This window comes from Ascaphus truei, chromosome 9, assembly GCF_040206685.1.
Source record: "Ascaphus truei isolate aAscTru1 chromosome 9, aAscTru1.hap1, whole genome shotgun sequence".
Taxonomy (NCBI): Eukaryota; Metazoa; Chordata; class Amphibia; order Anura; family Ascaphidae; genus Ascaphus; species Ascaphus truei.
Genome location: NC_134491.1, coordinates 41,857,841 through 41,885,185, shown reverse-complemented (window position 1 = coordinate 41,885,185; position 27,345 = coordinate 41,857,841). Strand labels below are relative to the sequence as shown.

The 27,345-nt window shown below is 50.4% G+C and overlaps 1 protein-coding gene across 2 annotated transcripts in view; it reads right to left on the bottom strand.

Moving 5' to 3' along the window:
- Nucleotides 1-24,429, bottom strand: part of ASB2 (ankyrin repeat and SOCS box containing 2) — a 54,417-nt gene extending 29,988 nt beyond the window's left edge. The window contains exons 1-3 of one of the 2 annotated variants that reach the window (XM_075614463.1): nucleotides 24,131-24,413; nucleotides 19,027-19,301; nucleotides 12,890-12,988 (exon numbers count right to left, since the gene is read on the bottom strand). In XM_075614463.1, coding sequence (XP_075470578.1) covers nucleotides 12,890-12,988; nucleotides 19,027-19,286 — 359 coding nt within the window. In that variant the 5' untranslated portion in view covers nucleotides 19,287-19,301; nucleotides 24,131-24,413. Of the gene's footprint in view, nucleotides 1-12,889; nucleotides 12,989-19,026; nucleotides 19,302-24,130 lie in introns of both variants that reach the window. The other variant, XM_075614464.1, reaches the window with a different exon arrangement.
- Between the last annotated feature and the right edge of the window lie 2,916 nt (nucleotides 24,430-27,345).

Here is a 27,345-nt window from a genome sequence, read left to right as displayed (position 1 = left end):
TTCCAGCCAGCAGCAGCAGTGTAAGGATCCGCGCTGCGGGTACACCCGCTTCCAGCCAGCAGCAGTGTAAGGATCCGCGCTGCGGGTACACCCGCTTCCAGCCAGCAGCAGTGTAAGGATACGCACTGCGGGTACACCCGCTTCCAGCCAGCAGCAGTGTAAGGATCCGCGCTGCGGGTACACCCGCTTCCAGCCATCAGCAGTGTAAGGATCCGCGCTGCGGGTACACCCGCTTCCAGCCAGCAGCAGTGTAAGGATCCGCGCTGCGGGTACACCCGCTTCCAGCCAGCAGCAGTGTAAGGATCCGCACTGCAGGTACACCCGCTTCCAGCCAGGAGCAGCAGTGTGAGGATCCGCACTGCGGGTACACCCGCTTCCAGCCAGGAGCAGCAGTGTAAGGATCCGCGCTGCGGGTACACCCGCTTCCAGCCAGCAGCAGCAGTGTAAGGATCCGCGCTGCGGGTACACCCGCTTCCAGCCAGCAGCAGCAGTGTAAGGATCCGCGCTGCGGGTACACCCGCTTCCAGCCAGCAGCAGTGTAAGGATCCGCGCTGCGGGTACAACCGCTTCCAGCCAGCAGCAGTGTAAGGATCCGCGCTGCGGGTACACCCGCTTCCAGCCAGCAGCAGTGTAAGGATCCGCGCTGCGTGTACACCCGCTTCCAGCCAGCAGCAGCAGTGTAAGGATCCGCGCTGCGGGTATACCCGCTTCCAGCCAGCAGCAGCAGTGTAAGGATCCGCCCTGCGGGTACACCCGCTTCCAGCCAGCAGCAGTGTAAGGATCCGCGCTGCGGGTACACCCGCTTCCAGCCAGCAGCAGTGTAAGGATCCGCGCTGCGGGTACACCCGCTTCCAGCCAGCAGCAGCAGTGTAAGGATCCGCGCTGCGGGTACACCCGCTTCCAGCCAGCAGCAGCAGTGTAAGGATCCGCGCTGCGGGTACACCCGCTTCCAGCCAGCAGCAGTGTAAGGTTCCGCGCTGCGGGTACACCCGCTTCCAGCCAGCAGCAGCAGTGTAAGGATCCGCCCTGCGGGTACACCCGCTTCCAGCAGCAGCAGCAGTGTAAGGATCCGCCCTGCGGGTACACCCGCTTCCAGCAGCAGCAGCAGTGTAAGGATCCGCCCTGCGGGTACACCCGCTTCCAGCCAGCAGCAGCAGTGTAAGGATCCGCACTGCGGGTACACCCGCTTCCAGCCAGCAGCAGCAGTGTAAGGATCCGCCCTGCGGGTACACCCGATTCCAGCCAGCAGCAGTGTAAGGATCCGCGCTGCGGGTACACCCGCTTCCAGCCAGCAGCAGTGTAAGGATCCGCGCTGCGGGTACACCCGCTTCCAGCCAGCAGCAGCAGTGTAAGGATCCGCGCTGCGGGTACACCCGCTTCCAACCAGCAGCAGTGTGAGGATCCGCACTGCGGGTACACCCACTTCCAGCAAGCAGCAGTGTAAGGATCCGCGCTGCGGGTATACCCGCTTCCAGCCAGCAAGCAGCAGTGTAAGGATCCGCGCTGCGGGTACACCCGCTTCCAACCAGCAGCAGTGTAAGGATCCGCGCTGCGGGTACACCCGCTTCCACCCAGCAGCAGTGTGAGGATCCGCGCTGCGGGTACACCCGCTTCCAGCCAGCAGCAGTGTAAGGATCCGCGCTGCGGGTACACCCGCTTCCACCCAGCAGCAGTGTGAGGATCCGCGCTGCGGGTACACCCGCTTCCAGCCAGCAGCAGCAGTGTAAGGATCCGCACTGCAGGTACACCCGCTTCCAGCCAGCAGCAGTGTGAGGATCCGTGCTGCGGGTACACCCGCTTCCAGCCAGCAGCAGCAGTGTAAGGATCCGCCCTGCGGGTACACCCGCTTCCAGCCAGCAGCAGCAGTGTAAGGATCCGCACTGCGGGTACACCCGCTTCCAGCCAGCAGCAGCAGTGTAAGGATCCGCCCTGCGGGTACACCCGCTTCCAGCCAGCAGCAGTGTAAGGATCCGCCCTGCGGGTACACCCGATTCCAGCCAGCAGCAGTGTAAGGATCCGCGCTGCGGGTACACCCGCTTCCAGCCAGCAGCAGCAGTGTAAGGATCCGCCCTGCGGGTACACCCGCTTCCAGCCAGCAGCAGCAGTATAAGGATCCGCCCTGCGGGTACACCCGCTTCCAGCCAGCAGCAGTGTAAGGATCCGCGCTGCGGGTACACCCGATTCCAGCCAGCAGCAGTGTAAGGATCCGCGCTGCGGGTACACCCGCTTCCAGCCAGCAGCAGCAGTGTAAGGATCCGCGCTGCGGGTACACCCGCTTCCAGCCAGCAGCAGTGTAAGGATCCGCGCTGCGGGTACACCCGCTTCCAGCCAGCAGCAGCAGTGTAAGGATCCGCGCTGCGGGTACACCCGCTTCCAGCCAGCAGCAGCAGTGTAAGGATCCGCACTGCGGGTACACCCACTTCCAGCAAGCAGCAGTGTAAGGATCCGCGCTGCGGGTACACCCGCTTCCAACCAGCAGCAGCAGTGTAAGGATCCGCGCTGCGGGTACACCCACTTCCAGCCAGCAGCAGTGTAAGGATCCGCGCTGCGGGTACACCCGCTTCCAGCCAGCAGCAGCAGTGTAAGGATCCGCGCTGCGGGTACACCCGCTTCCAGCCAGCAGCAGCAGTGTAAGGATCCGCACTGCGGGTACACCCACTTCCAGCAAGCAGCAGTGTAAGGATCCGCGCTGCGGGTATACCCGCTTCCAGCCAGCAAGCAGCAGTGTAAGGATCCGCGGTGCGGGTACACCCGCTTCCAACCAGCAGCAGTGTAAGGATCCGCGCTGCGGGTACACCGGCTTCCACCCAGCAGCAGTGTGAGGATCCGCGCTGCGGGTACACCCGCTTCCAGCCAGCAGCAGTGTAAGGATCCGCGCTGCGGGTACACCCGCTTCCACCCAGCAGCAGTGTAAGGATCCGCGCTGCAGGTACACCCGCTTCCAGCCAGCAGCAGTGTAAGGATCCGCGCTGCGGGTACACCCGCTTCCAGCCAGCAGCAGCAGTGTAAGGATCCGCGCTGCGGGTACACCCGCTTCCAGCCAGCAGCAGCAGTGTAAGGATCCGCGCTGCGGGTACACCCGCTTCCAGCCAGCAGCAGTGTAAGGATCCGCGCTGCGGGTACACCCGCTTCCAGCCAGCAGCAGCAGTGTAAGGATCCGCGCTGCAGGTACACCCGCTTCCAGCCAGCAGCAGCAGTGTAAGGATCCGCGCTGCGGGTACACCCGCTTCCAGCCAGCAGCAGTGTAAGGATCCGCGCTGCGGGTACACCCGCTTCCAGCCAGCAGCAGTGTAAGGATCCGCGCTGCGGGTACACCCGCTTCCAGCCAGCAGCAGCAGTGTAAGGATCCGCGCTGCGGGTACACCCGCTTCCAGCCAGCAGCAGCAGTGTAAGGATCCGCGCTGCGGGTACACCCACTTTCAGCCAGCAGCAGTGTAAGGATCCGTGCTGCGGGTACACCCGCTTCCAGCCAGCAGCAGTGTAAGGATCCGCGCTGCCGGTACACCCGCTTCCAGCCAGCAGCAGCAGTATAAGGATCCGCGCTGCAGGTACACCCGCTTCCAGCCAGCAGCAGCAGTGTAAGGATCCGCGCTGCGGGTACACCCGCTTCCAGCCAGCAGCAGTGTAAGGATCCGCGCTGCGGGTACACCCGCTTCCAGCCAGCAGCAGCAGTGTAAGGATCCGTGCTGCGGGTACACCCGCTTCCAGCCAGCAGCAGTGTAAGGATCCGCGCTGCGGGTACACCCGCTTCCAGCCAGCAGCAGCAGTGTAAGGATCCGCCCTGCGGGTACACCCGCTTCCAGCCAGCAGCAGCAGTGTAAGGATCCGCACTGCGGGTACACCCGCTTCCAGCCAGCAGCAGCAGTGTAAGGATCCGCGCTGCGGGTACACCCGCTTCCAGCCAGCAGCAGTGTAAGGATCCGCGCTGCGGGTACACCCGCTTCCAGCCAGCAGCAGCAGTGTAAGGATCCGCCCTGCGGGTACACCCGATTCCAGCCAGCAGCAGTGTAAGGATCCGCGCTGCGGGTACACCCGCTTCCAGCCAGCAGCAGCAGTGTAAGGATCCGCGCTGCGGGTACACCCGCTTCCAGCCAGCAGCAGTGTAAGGATCCGCGCTGCGGGTACACCCGCTTCCAGCCAGCAGCAGCAGTGTAAGGATCCGCGCTGCGGGTACACCCGCTTCCAACCAGCAGCAGCAGTGTAAGGATCCGCACTGCGGGTACACCCGCTTCCAGCCAGCAGCAGCAGTGTAAGGATCCGCGCTGCGGGTACACCCGCTTCCAGCCAGCAGCAGCAGTGTAAGGATCCGCGCTGCGGGTACACCCACTTCCAGCAAGCAGCAGTGTAAGGATCCGCGCTGCGGGTACACCCGCTTCCAACCAGCAGCAGCAGTGTAAGGATCCGCGCTGCGGGTACACCCACTTCCAGCCAGCAGCAGTGTAAGGATCCGCGCTGCGGGTACACCCGCTTCCAGCCAGCAGCAGCAGTGTAAGGATCCGCGCTGCGGGTACACCCGCTTCCAGCCAGCAGCAGCAGTGTAAGGATCCGCACTGCGGGTACACCCACTTCCAGCAAGCAGCAGTGTAAGGATCCGCGCTGCGGGTATACCCGCTTCCAGCCAGCAAGCAGCAGTGTAAGGATCCGCGGTGCGGGTACACCCGCTTCCAACCAGCAGCAGTGTAAGGATCCGCGCTGCGGGTACACCGGCTTCCACCCAGCAGCAGTGTGAGGATCCGCGCTGCGGGTACACCCGCTTCCAGCCAGCAGCAGTGTAAGGATCCGCGCTGCGGGTACACCCGCTTCCACCCAGCAGCAGTGTAAGGATCCGCGCTGCAGGTACACCCGCTTCCAGCCAGCAGCAGTGTAAGGATCCGCGCTGCGGGTACACCCGCTTCCAGCCAGCAGCAGCAGTGTAAGGATCCGCGCTGCGGGTACACCCGCTTCCAGCCAGCAGCAGTGTAAGGATCCGCGCTGCCGGTACACCCGCTTCCAGCCAGCAGCAGCAGTGTGAGGATCCGCGCTGCGGGTACACCCGCTTCCAGCCAGCAGCAGCAGTGTAAGGATCCGCGCTGCAGGTACACCCGCTTCCAGCCAGCAGCAGCAGTGTAAGGATCCGCGCTGCGGGTACACCCGCTTCCAGCCAGCAGCAGCAGTGTAAGGATCCGCGCTGCGGGTACACCCGCTTCCAGCCAGCAGCAGTGTAAGGATCCGCGCTGCGGGTACACCCGCTTCCAGCCAGCAGCAGCAGTGTAAGGATCCGCGCTGCGGGTACACCCGCTTCCAACCAGCAGCAGCAGTGTAAGGATCCGCGCTGCGGGTACACCCGCTTCCAGCCAGCAGCAGTGTAAGGATCCGCGCTGCGGGTACACCCACTTCCAGCCAGCAGCAGTGTAAGGATCCGCGCTGCGGGTACACCCGCTTCCACCCAGCAGCAGTGTAAGGATCCGCGCTGCGGGTACACCCGCTTCCACCCAGCAGCAGTGTGAGGATCCGCGCTGCGGGTACACCCACTTCCAGCCAGCAGCAGTGTAAGGATCCGCGCTGCGGGTACACCCACTTCCACCCAGCAGCAGTGTAAGGATCCGCGCTGCAGGTACACCCGCTTCCAGCCAGCAGCAGTGTAAGGATCCGCGCTGCGGGTACACCCGCTTCCAGCCAGCAGCAGCAGTGTAAGGATCCGCGCTGCGGGTACACCCGCTTCCAGCCAGCAGCAGCAGTGTAAGGATCCGCGCTGCGGGTACACCCGCTTCCAGCCAGCAGCAGTGTAAGGATCCGCGCTGCGGGTACACCCGCTTCCAGGCAGCAGCAGCAGTGTAAGGATCCGCGCTGCAGGTACACCCGCTTCCAGCCAGCAGCAGCAGTGTAAGGATCCGCGCTGCGGGTACACCCGCTTCCAGCCAGCAGCAGCAGTGAAAGGATCCGCGCTGCGGGTACACCCGCTTCCAGCCAGCAGCAGTGTAAGGATCCGCGCTGCGGGTACACCCGCTTCCAGCCAGCAGCAGTGTAAGGATCCGCGGTGCGGGTACACCCGCTTCCAGCCAGCAGCAGTGTAAGGATCCGCGCTGCGGGTACACCCGCTTCCAGCCAGCAGCAGCAGTGTAAGGATCCGCGCTGCGGGTACACCCGCTTCCAGCCAGCAGCAGTGTAAGGATCCGCGCTGCCGGTACACCCGCTTCCAGCCAGCAGCAGCAGTATAAGGATCCGCGCTGCAGGTACACCCGCTTCCAGCCAGCAGCAGCAGTGTAAGGATCCGCGCTGCGGGTACACCCGCTTCCAGCCAGCAGCAGCAGTGTAAGGATCCGCCCTGCGGGTACACCCGCTTCCAGCCAGCAGCAGCAGTGTAAGGATCCGCGCTGCGGGTACACCCACTTTCAGCCAGCAGCAGTGTAAGGATCCGTGCTGCGGGTACACCCGCTTCCAGCCAGCAGCAGTGTAAGGATCCGCGCTGCGGGTACACCCACTTTCAGCCAGCAGCAGTGTGAGGATCCGCGCTGCGGGTACACCCGCTTCCAGCCAGCAGCAGCAGTGTAAGGATCCGCGCTGCGGGTACACCCGCTTCCAGCCAGCAGCAGTGTAAGGATCCGCGCTGCGGGTACACCCGCTTCCAGCCAGCAGCAGCAGTGTAAGGATCCGCCCTGCGGGTACACCCGCTTCCAGCCAGCAGCAGCAGTGTAAGGATCCGCGCTGCGGGTACACCCGCTTCCAGCCAGCAGCAGTGTAAGGATCCGCGCTGCAGGTACACCCGCTTCCAGCCAGCAGCAGTGTAAGGATCCGCGCTGCGGGTACACCCGCTTCCAGCCAGCAGCAGTGTAAGGATCCGCGCTGCGGGTACACCCGCTTCCAGCCAGCAGCAGTGTAAGGATCCGCGCTGCAGGTACACCCGCTTCCAGCCAGCAGCAGCAGTGTGAGGATCCGCGCTGCAGGTACACCCGCTTCCAGCCAGCAGCAGCAGTGTAAGGATCCGCGCTGCAGGTACACCCGCTTCCAGCCAGCAGCAGTGTAAGGATCCGCGCTGCAGGTACACCCGCTTCCAGCCAGCAGCAGCACTGTAAGGATCCGTGCTGCGGGTACACCCGCTTCCAGCCAGCAGCAGTGTAAGGATCCGCGCTGCGGGTACACCCGCTTCCAGCCAGCAGCAGTGTAAGGATCCGCGCTGCAGATACACCCGCTTCCAGCCAGCAGCAGCAGTGTAAGGATCCGCGCTGCAGGTACACCCGCTTCCAGCCAGCAGCAGTGTAAGGATCCGCGCTGCGGGTACACCCGCTTCCAGCCAGGAGCAGCAGTGTAAGGATCCGCGCTGCGGGTACACCCACTTTCAGCCAGCAGCAGTGTAAGGATCCGTGCTGCGGGTACACCCGCTTCCAGCCAGCAGCAGTGTAAGGATCCGCGCTGCGGGTACACCCGCTTCCAGCCAGCAGCAGTGTAAGGATCCGCGCTGCGGGTACACCCGCTTCCAGCCAGCAGCAGCAGTGTGAGGATCCGCGCTGCAGGTACACCCGCTTCCAGCCAGCAGCAGTGTAAGGATCCGCGCTGCAGGTACACCCGCTTCCAGCCAGCAGCAGTGTAAGGATCCGCGCTGCAGGTACACCCGCTTCCAGCCAGCAGCAGCACTGTAAGGATCCGTGCTGCGGGTACACCCGCTTCCAGCCAGCAGCAGTGTAAGGATCCGCGCTGCCGGTACACCCGCTTCCAGCCAGCAGCAGCAGTATAAGGATCCGCGCTGCAGGTATACCCGCTTCCAGCCAGCAGCAGCAGTGTAAGGATCCGCGCTGCAGGTACACCCGCTTCCAGCCAGCAGCAGTGTAAGGATCCGCGCTGCGGGTACACCCGCTTCCAGCCAGCAGCAGCACTGTAAGGATCCGTGCTGCGGGTACACCCGCTTCCAGCCAGCAGCAGTGTAAGGATCCGCGCTGCGGGTACACCCGCTTCCAGCCAGCAGCAGTGTAAGGATCCGCGCTGCAGGTACACCCGCTTCCAGCCAGCAGCAGCAGTGTAAGGATCCGCGCTGCAGGTACACCCGCTTCCAGCCAGCAGCAGTGTAAGGATCCGCGCTGCGGGTACACCCGCTTCCAGCCAGCAGCAGTGTAAGGATCCGCGCTGCGGGTACACCCGCTTCCAGCCAGGAGCAGTGTAAGGATCCGCGCTGCGGGTACACCCGCTTCCAGCCAGCAGCAGTGTAAGGATCCGCGCTGCGGGTACACCCGCTTCCAGCCAGCAGCAGTGTAAGGATCCGCGCTGCAGGTACACCCGCTTCCAGCCAGCAGCAGCAGTGTAAGGATCCGCGCTGCAGGTACACCCGCTTCCAGCCAGCAGCAGTGTAAGGATCCGCGCTGCGGGTACACCCGCTTCCAGCCAGCAGCAGTGTAAGGATCCGCGCTGCGGGTACACCCGCTTCCAGCCAGCAGCAGTGTAAGGATCCGCGCTGCGGGTACACCCGCTTCCAGCCAGGAGCAGCAGTGTGTAAACGCAATCATTTACTTTCCCGATGATCTAACATACGGTAATTAGGACGGCTCAATGATTCACTCTTGTTGAGAAAACAAATCATATGAATAAATGTCTTGAAAGAGAAATGATCTGATTTAGATAATTTACCCTCTCCGTTCCTCCGTTCCTCCCCATCAATTCTGGAGCTAAATGCAATTCTACTGCCAACAAAAAAAGGCACTTTTTAAATTTAAATCTACCCAGATGCTACAAGAAATGGTACATTCCCGCTTGCCTCTCGGTGTATTCCTGTTGTTTTCTCATGATTGGAATATTGGCTTTGATTAAGATATACATACATATCCCGCATTAACGTACGCATATATACATACATATCCCGCATTAACGTACGCATATATACATACATACCCCGCATTAACGTACGCATATATACATACATACCCCGCATGAACGTACGCAATGGGACCGGAGCATGTATGCAAAGTGAAAATGTACTTATAGTGAAGCACTCCTTTTCCCACTTATTGATGCATGTACTGTACGGCAATCGTCATATACGTGCATAACTGATGTAAATAACGCATTTGTAACAGGCTCTATAGTCTCCCCGCTTGTGCATAGCTTCGGTACAGGTAGGGAGCCAGTATTGCTATTCAGGACGTGCTGACAGGCGCATGCGTGAGCTGCCGTTTGCCTATTGGGCGATATGTCCTTACTCGAGAGTGTACTTAAAGTGAGTGTCCTTAAACCGGGGTATGCCTATACTGGAATTGTTATATATTTCGTATGCCCCAAACAGTTCGTTCACTATCCATACTGTTCTGTATCAACTACTTTATTTCTGGTAACACAACAACCCCCAGGGAAATTTGCTTTCAGGGAGATAGGATACTACTGACCTAGCTTCTTGCATTGGGTTGTGGGAACTTTTATTCCAGGAGTAGATAGAAAAACGACCCATTAGAAGTAGAAATGTGCGCCTGTCTTCAAATGTGACTAATGTTTCCTCCGAATCCCGGACACATGGCAGTATATACAGAGTCATGTGACCGGAGTGAATGCTGATGTGACCTGTGAATGATCATGTGACTTGTGACTGATCATGTGACCTGCACACTGATTTTTAATGCCTGGCATAACATTATTAGCAGACTTTGCGGAGTTTCACTGTATTTTTAGCAAACACAAATTGTACATTTCCTGACTTCAGTGACAATTTGGCCCATTTGTAACTTCCAGATATTGTGCCCGGCTGTGCCTGGCCTGAGACGTGGAAAGGAGTGCTATGGATCCGTTAGTACGCAGGGAGCAGTCCCGTGACACACGTGTATCAGTTATGCACATGGTTAAAGGAGAAGAGTAGTGAATAAGCGCCAATGCTATATTATAAATCTGTGACAATAAAAGTGACAGATGTGATTACAATACACTTTAAACTTAAAGTGAGGGCTGCCTAAGGGAATAATGGTGTACACAAACCAATTAAGACAAAGAATACAAAAAAACGGCGCCTCCAAGGAATAAATAAATGAATCCAACCAATGGCATAGTTCAATGTGGGTAGCAGGCAGTCCTGAGTGGAGTCTTCAAAGAAGCCTCACAGAAAGACACACAAACATATAGGACAAAAACAAAAAAAGAGACAAAAGAAAAAATCATAGTGTAACTCAAATAACAAAACAAAAAAAATCTAAAAAAAAAATAAAATAATAAAAAAATTCACTGAAAAGATGGGCAAAAAGATAAATTACAAATGTAATGCAATTAACTAAAATATAACAATAAACAAATGTTTATTGGGCTAGAGACGCTATTAAAGCTGAATCATCCGGTAGGGGTAAAATTAAAAACCTACTAACAGCAAAGCTGATTTAAAATAACCTTTGGAACAACAGTCCTGGAAGTCAGACTGGAGCCTCTGCAGGAGATGGAACCGCACGAACTCAGAAGATCCACACTGCCAGGATGATCGCCACTGCCAACACACAGACCCTCAAGGTAGGTGAAGGTTTCACAAGGAGGAACCAGAACTCCACGCCGCTCGGAGAGACGCCGACACCGTGCACACAGACCCTCAGGTCGCGTGATGTGCCGGTGATGTCACAAGGCGGCGCGAGGGCAGGGGGAGCGCCCAGACAGGCAGCAGAGCACGGGAAGCTAGAAGGCAGGTCTGACAGGAACAGCGTGCAGCCAGGGGTGGATGATTAATGTCAATAGCCAAGGAGAGAACCACCCTACGCGTTTCGTGACGCTAAGTCACTTCGTCAGGGGCATGACGGGAATGAAAGCATGTAGGTGTATATATACCATAACGCTAATTGAGACCAATAGCTGGAATAATGGCATAATTATAATAAAAAGTTATTTGAGTTACACTATGATTTTTTTCTTTTGTCTCTTTTTTTGTTTTTGTCCTATATGTTTGTGTGTCTTTCTGTGAGGCTTCTTTGAAGACTCCACTCAGGACTGCCTGCTACCCACATTGGACTACGCCATTGGTTGGATTCATTTATTTATTCATTGGAGGCGCCAGTTATGCACATGGTGTCATTGTTTGTATCCCCTTTAAAACACACAATGAAGGATTTGCTTGGGTGGGCAGTTCTGTCACATGCAGCTGCAGAACTCAGCACATATTTACACATATAACAATATTTAGATTTTAGCCATGGCTAAGGGGGTCACTAGTGCAGATACAAGCTTTATTTTTAATTCTTTAAATATGAATACAAAAAAATACACATTGACTGAACTGTCTGTGTGCTGGGATCAGTAGGAAATAGTCCAGCTGTTATCACAGCTGCTCTGTCACCTTAATCTGCGCTGAAAGAAAAGCCAGTGTTCTTAGCCTGTTCATTCAGTAGCAGTCTCACTCAGCAACATGTACACTATACTGCAGATTAATAGCATTCTGTGAGTGTCGCTTTCTATATCATGATCACACTTCACCATGAAATGTTCCCGTAGTTCATTGTTTTAGAGTAATATATTAATGTAACAATATTTGAATGGGTCCCCTTTTTTCTGATAAACCCCTTTATCGAAATGCTGCATCATTCTTTACTCCACCAACTATCCACTAAGTGGTGCTACTGTATATCATAACACATTCCAGTGCTGGAAGACCTTTACGGCTTATCTTTACCAACTAGCCACTAATACAAGGAGAATGTTCTGTGATATGAGCTCTTGTGCTTTGTTTTGGCTTTCAGGGCCTAATTTAGTAAAGGGATTAAATATATATATACATGTTAAACTATGAAAAAAGAAAGTTAAAAATGATAGAGATGATGTTCCACTGCAAGTCCAGTACATGTCGCAAATGTTACTAACAATGATCCAATACTCTGATTAAACCTGAATAGCATCTTCATCACATTCACATTAAAGAATGCAAGAAGCACAGAATGACCGTTCATCCTGCTGGCTGGAAATAGAGAGAAATGTCCTAGATTCTCCTAGACCTTTACCCTCTCCTGTCAAACCCAACCCCTTATATTCTGCCTGGGAAATAAACACAGCAATTGTTTGTTTATGTTTAACCCATTCATTCCCAGAGGGGCCATGCACTGCCAACCACTTATATTCTGCCTGGGAAATAAACACAGCAATTGTTTGTTTGTTTTTAACCTATTCATTACCAGAGGGGCCATGCACTGCCAACCACTTATATTCTGTTGAAGAGACAAATATAGTTGTGGGAATAAATACAGAGATTGCCTAGGGCTTTTTTAACCTCTTCGATACCAGCTATTTGCATTTGGACAGGAAAGGGGTTAATAGTCACTAGCACAGATATCAGATACAATTACCGAGCAGATATCCCACATATATAATTACAGTATACAGAAATATGAAGAGTAATGTTTTCCTTATATTACTACAGCTACAGAATTATTGCTAGACAATGTGTTACACGCGTTTCTAGCAGAGAAAATATCACACAATAAATGCGATTAAAAAGTCAAATATATATTTTCAATATTTGGTACCAAAACTACACCCCTTTGTGGCTACATTACCAGACTTATGTCCCAGGGGTTAGCAGATACCAGGGCATGTTCATATTATGAAACTGGATAACATGCAGGCTTGTGCAATGCACCTATGTATATATTTAGGAGGTGAATAGTTCTAGATGAAGAGATAGATATAAGAGGTGGACAATTAGGAAACTAAAGGGGATTATTTATCAAAGTACGAGAGCTGTGAAGATTGTCCAAATGGGATGCAAAAAAGAACGCTAGATTTATTGAAGGAATAAGTCCCAAAAAAGCAATAAGATTTATTTTATGACATCTGGTTTCTTTTTTTTACCCCCAGCAAAATGTGCAATAATATAGTTAAAAAACATACTGATAAATACTCCCCAGATAAGGAAATTAGAATGGGAGACTACATAAAGCATTGAGAAAAGAGAAGCCAGGAAGGGGTGACTTACATATGCTGGGGGGTGCTGAAGAAGCTGCCATCATACCGCTTCCTGGGCCCCCCGCTTGGCCCTGGGTTGGGAGGCTGAGCTGCTCTGGGCTGGGAAGTTCTGGGTTTGTGGCGACATGCATGAAATAAAGAGAAATACTCTGAGTAAGAGAAGCAGATCATCCTATCCACACCTAGGAATGAGAAGAAAGTCACACAGAGGAGCAGGGTGAGGGGCTGCTGCTGCTGCCTGGAAGATGAAGCCTCCTGCAGCCTGAATGGAAGCAGATGGTGCGGGCTCTGGACTCAGCTGCTCAGAGCACTTGATTATTTTTGGCCTTGAGAGGAAACGTCAAGGGATTTGAATGACCATATAAGAGAACAATGAAGAAAACACACGCACACTCTCAGGATGCACAGGCCTCAGGATGCACAGGTCTCAGGATGCACAGGCCTCAAGGTGCACAGGTCTCAGGATGCACAGGCCTCAAGGTGCACAGGTCTCAGGATGCACAGGCCTCAGGGTGCACATCCCTCCAGCAACTGGGCTTCAGAGATTGAGTCTTCATAGTGGTGACTGAGTGAGGGTGGTCTGTGTTCTGGGCGTGATACACACACATGCATGAGAGATGTCACTGATTCACTTGTGGCGGAAGAGAGAACTTTGTAGCATGTTATTGTTGATGATTTTGAAGTGTGGAGAGATAATATACAAGGAACCTAAATCAGTGACATTGAGTGAGGGATCTGGACTAACGAAAAAAATAAGCATTTTAATAGGGAAAAAACTAGCATAAATTGTGTGTGTGTGTGTGTGTGTGTGTGTGTGTGCGTGTGTGTGCGTGTGTGTGTGCGTGTGTGTGCGCGTGCGTGAGTGTGCGTGTGGGTGTGTATGTGTGTGGGTGTGTATGTGTGTGTGTGTATGTGTGTGTGAGTGTGTGTGTGTGAGTGAGTGTGTATGTATGTGTGTGAGTGCGTGTATGTGTGTGAGTGTGTATGTATGTATGTATGTATGTGTGTGTGCGTGTGTGTGTGTGTGTGTATGCGTGTGTGTCTATGTGTGTATATGCGTACATATTTTACATATTTCTTACCACATGTGAAAGGGACACATGGAGCCCATCTTCCACTCACATGCATTGGGTTGATTACATTTATATCAGAGCAACTAAAAGCTCACAAGTAATACATTGTTTCAGCTATCAAGCAGAGAGTATCCATTAGAAATCAGGAGAGTTGGACAATCCTGATGAGAAGTCAGAGCCCCTCTGAGTGCTCTGGGATCCATCTAATTGCTACATAATAACACTAGCTGGGGGTGGGGATGTGCAGTGACAATATCTCATAGGACCAGCACTCCGACTGAACCAACATGCAATGGTTACCTTCCCAGCATAGTGAGAACAGGGCTGTACAGTACATAGAGCTGACAGTGAGTACAGGGCTGTACTGTACATAGAGCTGACAGTGAGTACAGGCCTGTACTGTACATAGAGGTGACAGTGAGCACATGGCTGTGCATAAAGGTGACAGTGGGAACAGGGCTGTACCTAGAGGTAACTGAGCACAGGGCTGTACATAGAAGTGACAGTGAGCACAGGGCTGTACATAGATTTGACAGGTCGAACAGGGCTGTACATAACGGTAACAGTGATCACAGGGCTGTACATAGAGGTGACAGTGAGCACATGGCTGTACATAGATGGTACAGGCTCAATTAAATGAGAGACAAGGCCCAATGTCAGAAGGGACAGATTTAATTCACTCACTACTTGTTGTATTTATTTGTGGGAGAATCTAAAGATGTACACATTTGTGTTAATAGGATCATAGACTTCAATGGCGTCTCTCTGATTATATCAGAACTTTGCCATTTAAAATGCTGTGTTTGGTCCAGAGCCGCTAAATCTCAGATGTTTCATCCCTGGAGGTTGACATCTGTGTTGTAGTTGTTTTGTATTTTCTGGTTATAGACATACATACAGTACACACACACACACACACACACACAAACACACACACACATATATACACACACACACACACACATACATATACACACAAGCACACACACACAAACACATAGATATATACACGTACATATACACACAAACATATACACACATGCACAAACATACATATATACACAAACACACACATTTATATATACACAAACATATACACACACGCACACACATATATATATACATACATATACACACATACATATATACACGTGCATATACACACAAACACACACATACACACACATACATATATACACAAACACACACATATACACACATACATATACACACACATATATACACGTACATATACACACACATATACACACACACATATATACACATACATACGCACACACATATACACATACATATACACACACAAACACACACACACACATATAGCAATCTGCTGTTATCTGTAATAGAAGTGGCAGGAATGACGCCCGTGTGAAAAAATGTGTTTCCTGATTTACTTGGAGAGGTGAGAATACTGTAAATAAACACATGGCATTGGATGGTGTTCGATGCTTTCCACAAAGGTTGTGCTAGGAAGGTGTGACGTCTCTTCCCTGGACCATTCACAATGATGTACTGTCAGACCCCGCATTAACATACACAATGGGTACAGAGCATGTATGTAAAGCGAAAATGTACTTAAAGTGAAGCTCTACCTTTTTCCCACATATCGATGCATGTACTGTACTGCAATAGTCATATACGTGCATAACTGATGTAAATAACGCATTTGTAACAGGCTCTATAGTCTCCCCGCTTGCGCACAGCTTCGGTACAGGTAGGGAGCCGGTATAGCTGTTCAGGACGTGCTGACAGGCGCATGCGCGAGCTGCAGTTTGCCTAATGGGCTATATGTACTTACTCGCGAGTGTACTTAAAGTGAGTGTCCTTAAACCGGGGTTTGCCTGTATCTCTCACTTGGCCATTGAGCAGCTTTTCTGGGGCTATTGTGGCTTCTAAGTAATTCAACTCTAAATGTAAAACAAGTAGCCTTAAATTGCCACGAGTGGGATCACCACGGTAATAACCAACGCAGAGTCTTCACCAAAACACCCAGGAACAGGAAAGGATTTCAGGAGGAAAGAAGGAACAGGCAGCGAACGGGATGCCTCGTATCCATCATTTAACCCCTTAAATACAAAAGGTGCATTCAGCGCAGTGGAAGGTCAGTGCCACCTACTTGGCCACATTGTTTCATGACACCAGACCAGTGACCCCTTTATGAGACTGCAGATAAAGCGAAAATGTCTGGTGAGATTTCCGGTGACCGGTTAAGATTTGCTGAATAAACTCCTGTAGTAATTTTTTACTGGGAGTTTCAAAGCCCAAACTGTCCGAGGCTTCACCTGGTTATGAGAAGGGAAAATCTAGATCAGGGGGGCTCAACTCCAATCCTCAAGACCGCTCCCCCACACCCCCCCCCCCTAATAGGTCAGGTTTTAAGGATATCCCAGATTCAGCACAGGTGGGTCAGTCTTTGACTGAGCCACTGATTGAGCCACCATTGCTGAAGCAGGGATATCCTGAAAAACCGACCTGTTCGGGGCCTTCAGGACTGGAGTTGAGCTTCCCTGATCTAGAGCAGCGGTGCGCAAACTGGGGGGCGGGAGATTTCTCTGGGGGGGCACGGGCAGCTGCAGAGGTCCCGCGCTGTTCCCCACAGCATTTAAATTAAATGCCGGTGGATCGCGTGAGGCCTCTGCAAACATTACATTTACAGAGATTCAGATGCTGTGACGCGTCTCCATGGCAACCCGGCATCAAATGACACCGCGGGGTCTTGTGACGTGACGTCACCGGTGTCAAATGACCCTGGAGCGTCATTTGACGCAGCTACCAGGTAGGAGGGGGGTCGCGAGCTCCAGCGCAGGCAGACGGAGGCGCAGCAGGAAAAGCGTGCGCTCCGGAGAACCTTCAAGTGGTTCATAACATCTCAACCTGATGGGAAGACTGGCCGCACCTCTTGGGATAATCTGAGGCTGCGGGGCAATTCCTTAATCAGAGATCTCACACTACGGTTTGGGACTGTGGGGGTCTGTATCCCAGATTATTGATAACAGTTTGGATGTGAGGAGAAATTGAACCCACACCGTGTACCATCAAATTGCCAATCAGATTTAAAATGAAAATGAGGTATTATATTAATCCTAATTAACATTAATTTACACTGTAATATTTCTGTAATATTAACCATCCTAAAAGACAGAAGAAATAACAGCCTGCGCAGTGCAACGTCTGTACAGTATATCACGAGTTGCTCTCAACACCCACAGTACCAGAGCTGGAAAGAAAATATGTAGAAAGCAATTATACCTAAACCCTAATAAATTCTTTATGGGGTCATTGTTGGCAAATCCGTGAATGTATCCGTGAATGTATCCGCGAATGTATCCGCGAATGTATCCGCGAATGTATCCGCGAATGTATCCGCGAATGTATCCGCGAATGTATCCGCGAATGAATCCGGGAATGTATCCGCGAATGTATCCGCGAATGTATCCGCGAATGTATCCGCGAATGTATCCGCGAATGAATCCGCGAATGTATCCGCGAATGTATCCGCGAATGTATCCGCGAATGTATCCGCGAATGTATCCGCGAATGTATCCGCGAATGTATCCGCGAATGTATCCGCGAATGAATCCGCGAATGTATCCGCGAATGTATCCGCGAATGAATCCGCGAATGTATCCGCGAATGTATCCGCGAATGTATCCGCGAATGTATCCGCGAATGTATCCGCGAATGTATCCGCGAATGTATCCGCGAATGAATCCGCGAATGAATCCGCGAATGAATCGCGAATGAATCGCGAATGAATCCGCGAATGTATCCGCGAATGAATCCGCGAATGAATCCGCGAATGAATCCGCGAATGTATCCGCGAATGTATCCGCGAATGTATCCGCGAATGTATCCGCGAATGTATCCGCGAATGTATCCGCGAATGTATCCGCGAATGTATCCGCGAATGTATCCGCGAATGTATCCGTGAATGTATCCGCGAATGTATCCGCGAATGTATCCGCGAATGTATCCGCGAATGTATCCGCGAATGTATCCGCGAATGTATCCGCGAATGTATCCGCGAATGTATCCGCGAATGAATCCGCGAATGTATCCGCGAATGAATCCGCGAATGTATCCGCGAATGTATCCGCGAATGTATCCGCGAATGTATCCGTGAATGTATCCGCGAATGTATCCGCGAATGTATCCGCGAATGTATCCGCGAATGTATCCGCGAATGTATCCGCGAATGTATCCGCGAATGTATCCGCGAATGTATCCGCGAATGAATCCGCGAATGTATCCGCGAATGTATCCGCGAATGTATCCGCGAATGTATCCGTGAATGTATCCGCGAATGTATCCGCGAATGTATCCGCGAATGTATCCGTGAATGTATCCGCGAATGAATCCGGGAATGTATCCGCGAATGTATCCGCGAATGTATCCGCGAATGTATCCGTGAATGTATCCGCGAATGTATCCGTGAATGTATCCGTGAATGTATCCGCGAATGAATCCGGGAATGTATCCGCGAATGTATCCGTGAATGTATCCGCGAATGTATCCGCGAATGAATCCGCGAATGTATCCGCGAATGTATCCGTGAATGTATCCGTGAATGTATCCGTGAATGTATCCGCGAATGTATCCGCGAATGTATCCAGCATTCTTTAAGTCTAAAGGATTGGCAGAATTAGTAAGGTAATTTTCACACAAATTGAAGGATTCCAGTGCTGACAATTTAAAATGCATCAACACTCTAGGACCCCACCCCTGGAAATGAACGTGATGCAGTACATGACAGTGCAGAGTGTGACTGTACATGACAGTGCAGAGTATGACTGCACAGTCCGAGGTTGGGAATCACTGATGAAACACAAGGATTATCTCCATCGTTGTAACACCCCAGCCAAACCAGTTTTTCGGTATAAACACTGAGTTAGAAAAATTCAGTTTGTACTTTGGCTACCTATGATTGAAATATTGGGCTGTATAGCCACAACCTGCTGATCTAAGGGCATGCCAGTGATGTGTTTCCGTCCCATTCAGCAGTGCAGCAGTTCACAAGACACACGTTATACAGTATGCAGTGCTCTCTCACCTGTTGCTGGACTGGGACTGTGGTGGGTTCTTAGGAATCAGTGGCCTGTTGCTTCGGCTGGCAGCTGTTGCCTCTGTATTGATGTTGGTTGATAACTTTTGATGGGTGTGGGCAGTTGTAGGCCCAGGGTTAATCTCCATCAGGCTTTGTTCAATGGCCATCTGGATAAGCTCCTCTTCACTCATACTGCCGTACAAACTGTATTCTTCTGCTCCCAGGGTGCCTGTTTGGGGACGTGAGTTGGAAACCTGCGTCGCCATTTTATGTCCTTTTCCCTAAATAAAAAACAATAATAGAGGATAAAGAAAAATCTTTCATCATCTTGAATCAAATAAACCTTAACTCCTTTACTTTCTAAGCTAGCTTCACCTCACCCCTCACGTTTCTTTAATTGCCACATTACATTCGTCTGTACAAACTAGAGGTCAGAAGTAATTATTCCTTGTAACATGTCAGTGTCACGCAAGGTATGCACGTCGTTGCTCTTGTTCTTTTACACAATCACGTTGCACTCATCCCACGCCTGCCACAAGGAGTAAGTACCACCGGAATCACTCAGAGATAATGCCACTTGCCCGAGGTCAGATAGAGCAGGGATGGACACACACAGGCCCAGCCAGTGAAGTGTATGTCACCCAGGCCGCCAACGGGGGGGGACAGAAGGTACTGGCGTCCCAGGCCCCATGAGTCAGGGAGTCCGGCCACCGGGCCCCCAGCGCGGCCGGGCCAGTGAAGTGTATGTCACCCCAAGCTATTCTAACCTTATCTTTATACCTGAGGCAATGGGACTTGATTCACATACATGTGCACACCTGCAGAGGATTAAGGGGTTCAGCCACAGAAACAGGGAACAGGTTTCCTCAATGTAATAGACATTGAGCTTATTTTACAATATCTGAGCAGTATGCATGACCAGCAACTGTGGCTGAAAACATGAAATGCAGAATGCATTTTACATTTGTTTGCAATTATTTTGCTGACAAAAAATGTAAACCCAGTTGATTTTTCTGGTAGGCTATGTATATGTACAGACATTAGAATAAAGGGAATTATAACACAATAACACATGAAACTTACAAGCAAAGGACAGGATTCCTGCCTTAGAGAGCAAAATATCCTAAATTGTATTGTATTGTATGTCTTTATTTACTGTATATAGCGCCATAAATATACATAGCGCTTCACAGTAGTAATACATGTTGTAATCATATAAATAACAAATAATACAAATAACAGATCATAGGAATAAGTGCTTCAGACATAAACATAACATTAAGGAAGAGGAGTCCCTGCTCTGAGGAGCTTACAGTCTAATTGGTAGGTAGGGAGAACGTACAGAGACAGTAGGAGGGAATTCTAGTAAGTGCGTCTGCAGGGGGCCAAGCTTTATGTGTCAGGATTATCCACAGTGCTATTCATATGCTTCTTTAAGCAAATGTGTCTTAAGACGGGTCTTAAAGGTGGATAGAGAGGGTGCCAGTCGGGTATTGAGGGGAAGGGCATTCCAGAGGTGTGGGGCAGTCAGTGAGAAAGGTTTAAGGCGGGAGAGGGCTTTAGATACAAAGGGGGTAGAAAGAAGACATCCTTGAGAAGAACGAATACTTCACACAGGTGAATTTACTAAAGTTACACAACTGTGTTGGCTTCCTCCATGTCCCTGTTAATATTTATGTACGTTTGAAGGTCCATGCGGTTGGGATTTGACTGTGAAAGCGCTAGATGGCGTCATTCATCACAATACACTTTGCTCCTAATAGACTATGGAATACCAGCAGCTTCCCTGGCCTTTCATGCAATGAAGTAATCCTCACTGCGCCTGTCTCCGAATCTCCCTGCCCAGAGGGGTAGAACAAGTCTCAGGCTTTCTTCCACTGTTATATAACAAGTAAATGCAAGTGATAAAACACCATACTTTGAAAAAATCTCTTCCTAATCTTCACCTGCTCACTGTCACATGAGCAAAGAGAACGCCAATCTGGCGAAGATAAAATTCTAGGGCTTAAGTTCAGTTCATTTGACAATATTCTGGACATATACAGTATAGAATACTTATGACATGTAATATAATTACCACAGGGAGATTTCATACTACGATAAAAACCGACACTGTAGAGGAAAAAGTGATTAACTACATTCTTTGCGTACTGAGGAAAAGGCGATTAAATGTTCTTTTTGACAGGAAAAATTCTGTATTTAAAAAGGAAGGTATTTTGCTAGGACAAGTTCTGCAGATCGTTCTGAAGATTCGGTGTTTGATGAGCCCTTAGAAATGTTTTTCGTTGCTAAGCCTATTTTCATGAAAAAGGGTAAATAAAAATGCACTTAATGAAACTACAACGACGATATTACAAAACAGTAATAACAGGACACCTCCAAAAAGATTCATTTTAATTGAAATCGGTGTTAATTTGCATGTTTCCTCACTACATTGCCAGATCTACCGTGCTGAATTTGTTCTGTGCGTGTCTCCGCTGTAGTGATTTGTCTTTGAGTATTTGGAAGGGGGTAAGAGACCCCCCGAGCCTAGTGGATGGCAGTTGTGGTCAGCAGAACTAATTTGGGAGGGATCCAATAATGTTTCTACGTCTCCTTAATGGAAGTAGATGAGGTTTGGGGAGTTCGCTGGCAGCATGAATTCATTCTCAGCATTTCTTCATATTGTTTACATTTTGTTTCGAGTACGTGACAGGGATATTATAGGCGCAATCGCCCAAAAAGTGAATTTTTAAAATATATATGAAAATATAAACTCTCAAGGTGAAAAGTGAGTAAATAAATGTGATAATAATCTGAAAAAACCCTCCGGTGGGACCTGTTTTCACGGGATCCACAACAGAAGAATGTTACAACATTGCCCCTTATTCCCGCTAGAGTGCATGTGTAGAGGGAGAGGGGGTTGGCCCGGTATTAAAGGGGTTGCACCCCATATGGCCATCCCCTGACCTCACCAGGGAGGCAAGGGGTTAACTGGACTGCGGTCCAGGAATGTGGTTTACACCTTGTCATGTCATGAAAATGTATGTTCCCCTGTTCCCATGTTGCATTATAATCCTGTATTTCAAAGATGTTTTAAAGTGCATTTATGTATCTCCAGTTCTGGAGGTCGCAGAGAGTTGATATTTGGCCAATATGTGGAGTCACTGTAGGCATTAAAAACTGGCAAATTTCGACCCACTGAGCCCACCAGAATGGAACTTATTAATATGTGTAGATATTAAAGTGTATACGTATGGTATTTTGGATCTGTTCTGAAAATGCAGACGCCATCTGCTATGCTAATAGGTCATGAAGGGCAGCCGGCTGATTGAACCTAAGCACTGTGATCAAAAGGTAACTGCCCTGATTGTTTACACTAAGTACTGATCAACAGACCAAGTACTAATCAACAAGAGTCTGCCACTCTACTTGTTACCCGAGGGCGGAGAATCATCAAACTGGAGTGGTTTGTAAGTGTTATGTCTACACCTACAAACAATGCAGATACTTCATTTGGTAGATTGGTCGTCGCCCCTGATTTAATTATGGGGCTACCCATAGAGTCCCAGTACACATGGGCTAATTAGCTGGGGGACATGGTTTAATCTGTGTCTCCACGTTAGGGATTGGATACAGATAATTGTTCACCAATAGTCTGTATTCAATGTTAAGAATAGGGTTACAAGGGTATATAAACTGTGTCAACCCTACAGTTTTTAGTTGTGCTTCTGATTCCACCTGGAATGTCACCGGATTGCTGGAGAATTGCTAGCTGATACTTCTCCATCCCCCAACCCTAAGTAAGTGTTACCTTCTTGCCTGTTAATTGTACTATATTGCTGTGTTCACCTTTTTAAGGAATAAATATATTTTATTATATCTAAGCCTCGTTCAGTTCAACCCAGATATTTGGTGTTCATTATATCTTGTCATAAGCTACCGTGACAGCATGCTCCCAAAATCAGGGCTTCATTACCTTCTGTATCTGTTTGTGCTTATTTGTATGTAACTCTGCACCCCCATTGTACCGCGCTGCAGCATATGTTAGTGCTTTATGAATAACTTCAGGCAGGAAGCCTCCGCATAGGAACTGCATTTAATGAATACCGTGTTGTTTTGCTTGATATTCACGTGCAGTTGTATAGAATAAACACACACTGGATAAGAACATCTTGTTTATCAGTTAGGAGTAGGGCAGCGTCTGTATATGCAGCTTATGCAAGAACACCTGATACAGGGCGGTTACGCTTATAGCCCAAGTTCATGATTCCCAAACAAGATCAGCCGTTCCAAGCACACAAATGTGACCCAGCACCGCCAGCCAGTGCAAGTTTAACTGTTTGTGCAGAACATTTAGCACTTTGGTTAACACGTCTAATTATGACTCTGCACCAAGTGTCTGACTGTCAGGAACATGCGCATGACACGTGTTTCAGTGACCGACACAATAGTGCCGACCTTCACATGCGCAATGTAAATAAACAGGCATGTTGCTGCAAACCCATCGCAGCTCCACATGTTTCCTTAAAGACAGGTGAATACTGTAATGATAGCGTAACCCAGAGGTGCTCAACTCCCGTCCTCTGGTGTGGCCAGCAAAAAGTACACTATATGTAATATTGCTCAGTATACGAGGTTAGTCAGTTGAATCACAGTATATCACTTCAAATTAAATGCAAACAGGATAAATAACTTCATAATTCATTATCTATGTTAATAACTGGCAAATATTGTATAAAATATCTGTTTAAATTACAATATATATGATGTATGCTGTACACATTAGTATGTAATATTCAACCAAATAAACTATTGTAGAATTCTTAACTGCCAGGTAAAATAATATAAAAGGGTTAATCAGTTTTAATCAGCGAAATAATTGTGTAATGCTTTACGAGGCTGAACGCCTTGAGTTACAGAACTCAGTGTGCAGTAACGTGCTTACCTGCTAGTACTGTTATATCTGTGTATATACTATTATATGTGACATTGCCGTGTGTTCCTATTGTTGTATTGTGCTACATAATATGATGGCACTATCTACACTAATGCTAATAAAAATATAGTCCAGAGTTGACGTGAACAGTTATTACTTTACCATAGAATGTTGCATTTTGGTCTGCGTTACCTTATTCTATTCACAAGCGCCAGCAAAGTAAATAAAATGAGCCAATTCTTATTTCTGGGGTTCAGACACTCCCCGCGGGGTGCCCCTCTCCTTTCTCCGCTGCTGCAGGTTGCTTTTGCCTTCTGTAGAAACTCCCGGGAAACATTGTCTTTGTATGCTAAGGTTTATTTCTGGAGCACCGCATGATCAGGAGTGACACGCCAAAACATACGCTGTCAGGTAGCTCAGATTTCCTGCACCCACATTACAGAGGCAAGCTTTCGTTTCACAAATAAAAAGTTCTCCCTGTTGCATCAGTTTGCAGCGTTTCATGGAGAATCCTGCAGCTGACAAGCACGGGGTTAACTCTTCCAGTGCATCATTATTGACCTAGACTGCTAGACCATATATGGACAAGTTACTGAGAAAGAAGGAATGATATTAGTGTGTTCTTCCCAAATAAAGCGATCTCAGCCAAAGCGTAATTGCCAACAATGGTTGGATTTGAGGGGTACTTCTGAATACCCCGGCAGGCACCCAGCCCCCGCTGCATCGCTTTCTTACCCGGCAGGAACGTTGCAGGGGGAGCAGAAATGTTACCAGAGGGAAGACTTCAATGTGAGAAGACAAATAGGAAGGAAAGGTGCAGACATGAAAGGGAAGCTGCAGGGAACAGGCAGCGTTTTAATGTGTGCCAGAAAGCCCTAATGCCTCTTAAGGAGATGCTTTCCTCTACTTGTTTGTTATGGGCCGCCCCGTTACTATAAACTAGATCGGTGTTTTTCTACAGGGGTTCCTAGGAGCCTGTGGGCTCTGCTAGCATCCCTAAGGGGTTCCCTGCAATTTCCAGGTCAATTGTATCAAGTACAGAAGAATTTACAATGCATCTGATCTCAGACGCGCTATTAGAGAGGGTTGGGGTTCCTACCAATGCATCTGATCTCAGACGCGCTATTAGAGAGGGTTGGGGTTCCTTACAATGCATCTGATCTCAGATGCGCTATTAGAGAGGGTTGGGGTTCCTTACAATGCATCTGATCTCAGATGCGCTATTAGAGAGGGTTGGGGTTCCTTACAATGCATCTGATCTCAGACGCGCTATTAGAGAGGGTTGGGGTTCCTTATGTAACACAGTTTGCCCCCCCCCCCCCAATTGCAGATAGGGACCATGTGTGGGAATACACCTGTGTTACCGTATGTGGTGCGTTACCTGATAGGCTCACAGAAGGCTTGAACCTCCGCCGCTGGGAGCCTGGGGTTACCTGATTCTTCAGATACAGCGCCTCCATCTGTAAGGGTTCCCAACAGGGTGGGATGGTCCTCTTACAGGAACAATAATAATAATAATGCACGCACACAATATATGCCAGCAACATTTACTATAAGTAATAACCTTAGTACTCTGTACCACACAGTAATATGCATATAACCATACGTTAGAAGTTCACCCCACCGCATATCAACATAGGTGTCCCCAAAGTACCTGGGTGCTGGGCACCAATTCCCTGATGTCCCTTATGTCCAGGCCCACCCAAAGTGTTGGAGATAGCACTATCCCGTGGAGTGTTAGTGCACTACAATAGACACCTGCCCAGGGCTCCTGCACCCGGGTACAGCAGGATAACAGAATGGGATCCGTCTGATCCAACGTGCCGTACGCTTACGTGTGGGGTGAATTCCGGCGTGGATTATATCACCGTACCGTCTATACCTTGGGGCTGGTCCGTCCCCAGTTCGCAGGCCGCAGTCACTGCATGGCGTGATCCTCCGTGAAGATAGTCTCTATCTAGAGGGGGTCTGATCCCAGACCCAGTGATCAGGCAGCGCATCAGATTAGCTGTTCCTTGATCTAATCAAACAGCTAAAGAGGCAGATTCCTTACTTAAAGCCTGTCCCTGAAGTAACCACAAGCTGGGGCAAGGATAGTAGTTATATGGGGCCTATGGGGGGTGACTAACCTAGTGCAGGGGCTACTGCTCCCTACACATACACCCTCACTCACCCAGCTCCCAGCTTCAACTCCCTGTCTCTCCAGCGCGCAAAAAGTATCCATTCCCTGCTGCAGGGAATCCTCCAACCCCATTGGCTGTTCTGGGGCACCTGGTGAACATCTGCCTATGCCTCTTGGGAGTTGTAGTCCCCGCAGAGTCTATTATCTATTGCCGCCGCTTGCGCGATCGTAACTGCGCATGCGCGAGTCTAACAATGGCCGCCGCGACTCCCGATCGCTACCACTGCGCATTCCAAAATGGCGGCCCTGCTAGCCGGGTGCGCCGCAAGCTACCGGTGACTGGCTTGCCTCACCAGCCGCCCTCGCCCGACACACGCCGGACCTGCATCCTACCCTCCAGCGGCATCCGCAACTCCCCCGCAGAGGTATGGGCCATAGAGCGCCAAGGGGAACAGGGGCTACACTTACAATGCATCTGATCTCAGACGTGCTATTAGAGAGGGTTGGGGTTCCTTACAATGCATCTGATCTCAGACGCGCTATTAGAGAGGGTTGGGGTTCCTTACAATGCATCTGATCTCAGACACGCTATTAGAGAGGGTTGGGGTTCCTTACAATGCATCTGATCTCAGACGCGCTGTTAGAGCGGGTTGGGGCTCCTTACAATGCATCTGATCTCAGACGTGTGTAACAGGGTATGTCTTTTCTGCCTGTCTTTCCCCTCCCTGTTATCCTTGTTATGAAAGTCATGTTATCTGCAGGCAGTAACAGGTTAAATCTGTGGGCTTTTGACCCCCCTCTTGCTCCTCCTATGAGTGATAGAAGTAAGGTGGTGACTCATGGCCTGTGTAAGCCTATCTGGTATAAGTATAGACCATGAGCCCGCCCTTCTTGTTTCTCCTAGGAAGGAGTGGCCAATTTAGTTTAGTCCTGCTCCTGCTCTGGAAGAGAGAGGAAGTCCTGTTCCTGCTCTGGAAGAGAGAGGAAGCAGAGAGCTGCCAGTCTCTCCCATGGCGGGATGAGCGTGCTCACCCTCAGTCTTTGGACAGAGGGAACATCAGATTCAGCCACAGAGGCCCTGTAAGACATGGGGCCGTCACCATCCAGAGGTCTGGGACCTCTGAGACTCTGCATCGCTGTATGGAGATCTCCAGTGAATGCCTGCCATGCAATAAAGACCCCTTGTTATGACACTCCTGTCTGAGTATCAGTCCTTGGGCAGGAGGGAGAGAATGTAGTAGTGAGAAATGACTTCTGGACACCCTGGAACTCACTACGGCTGGAG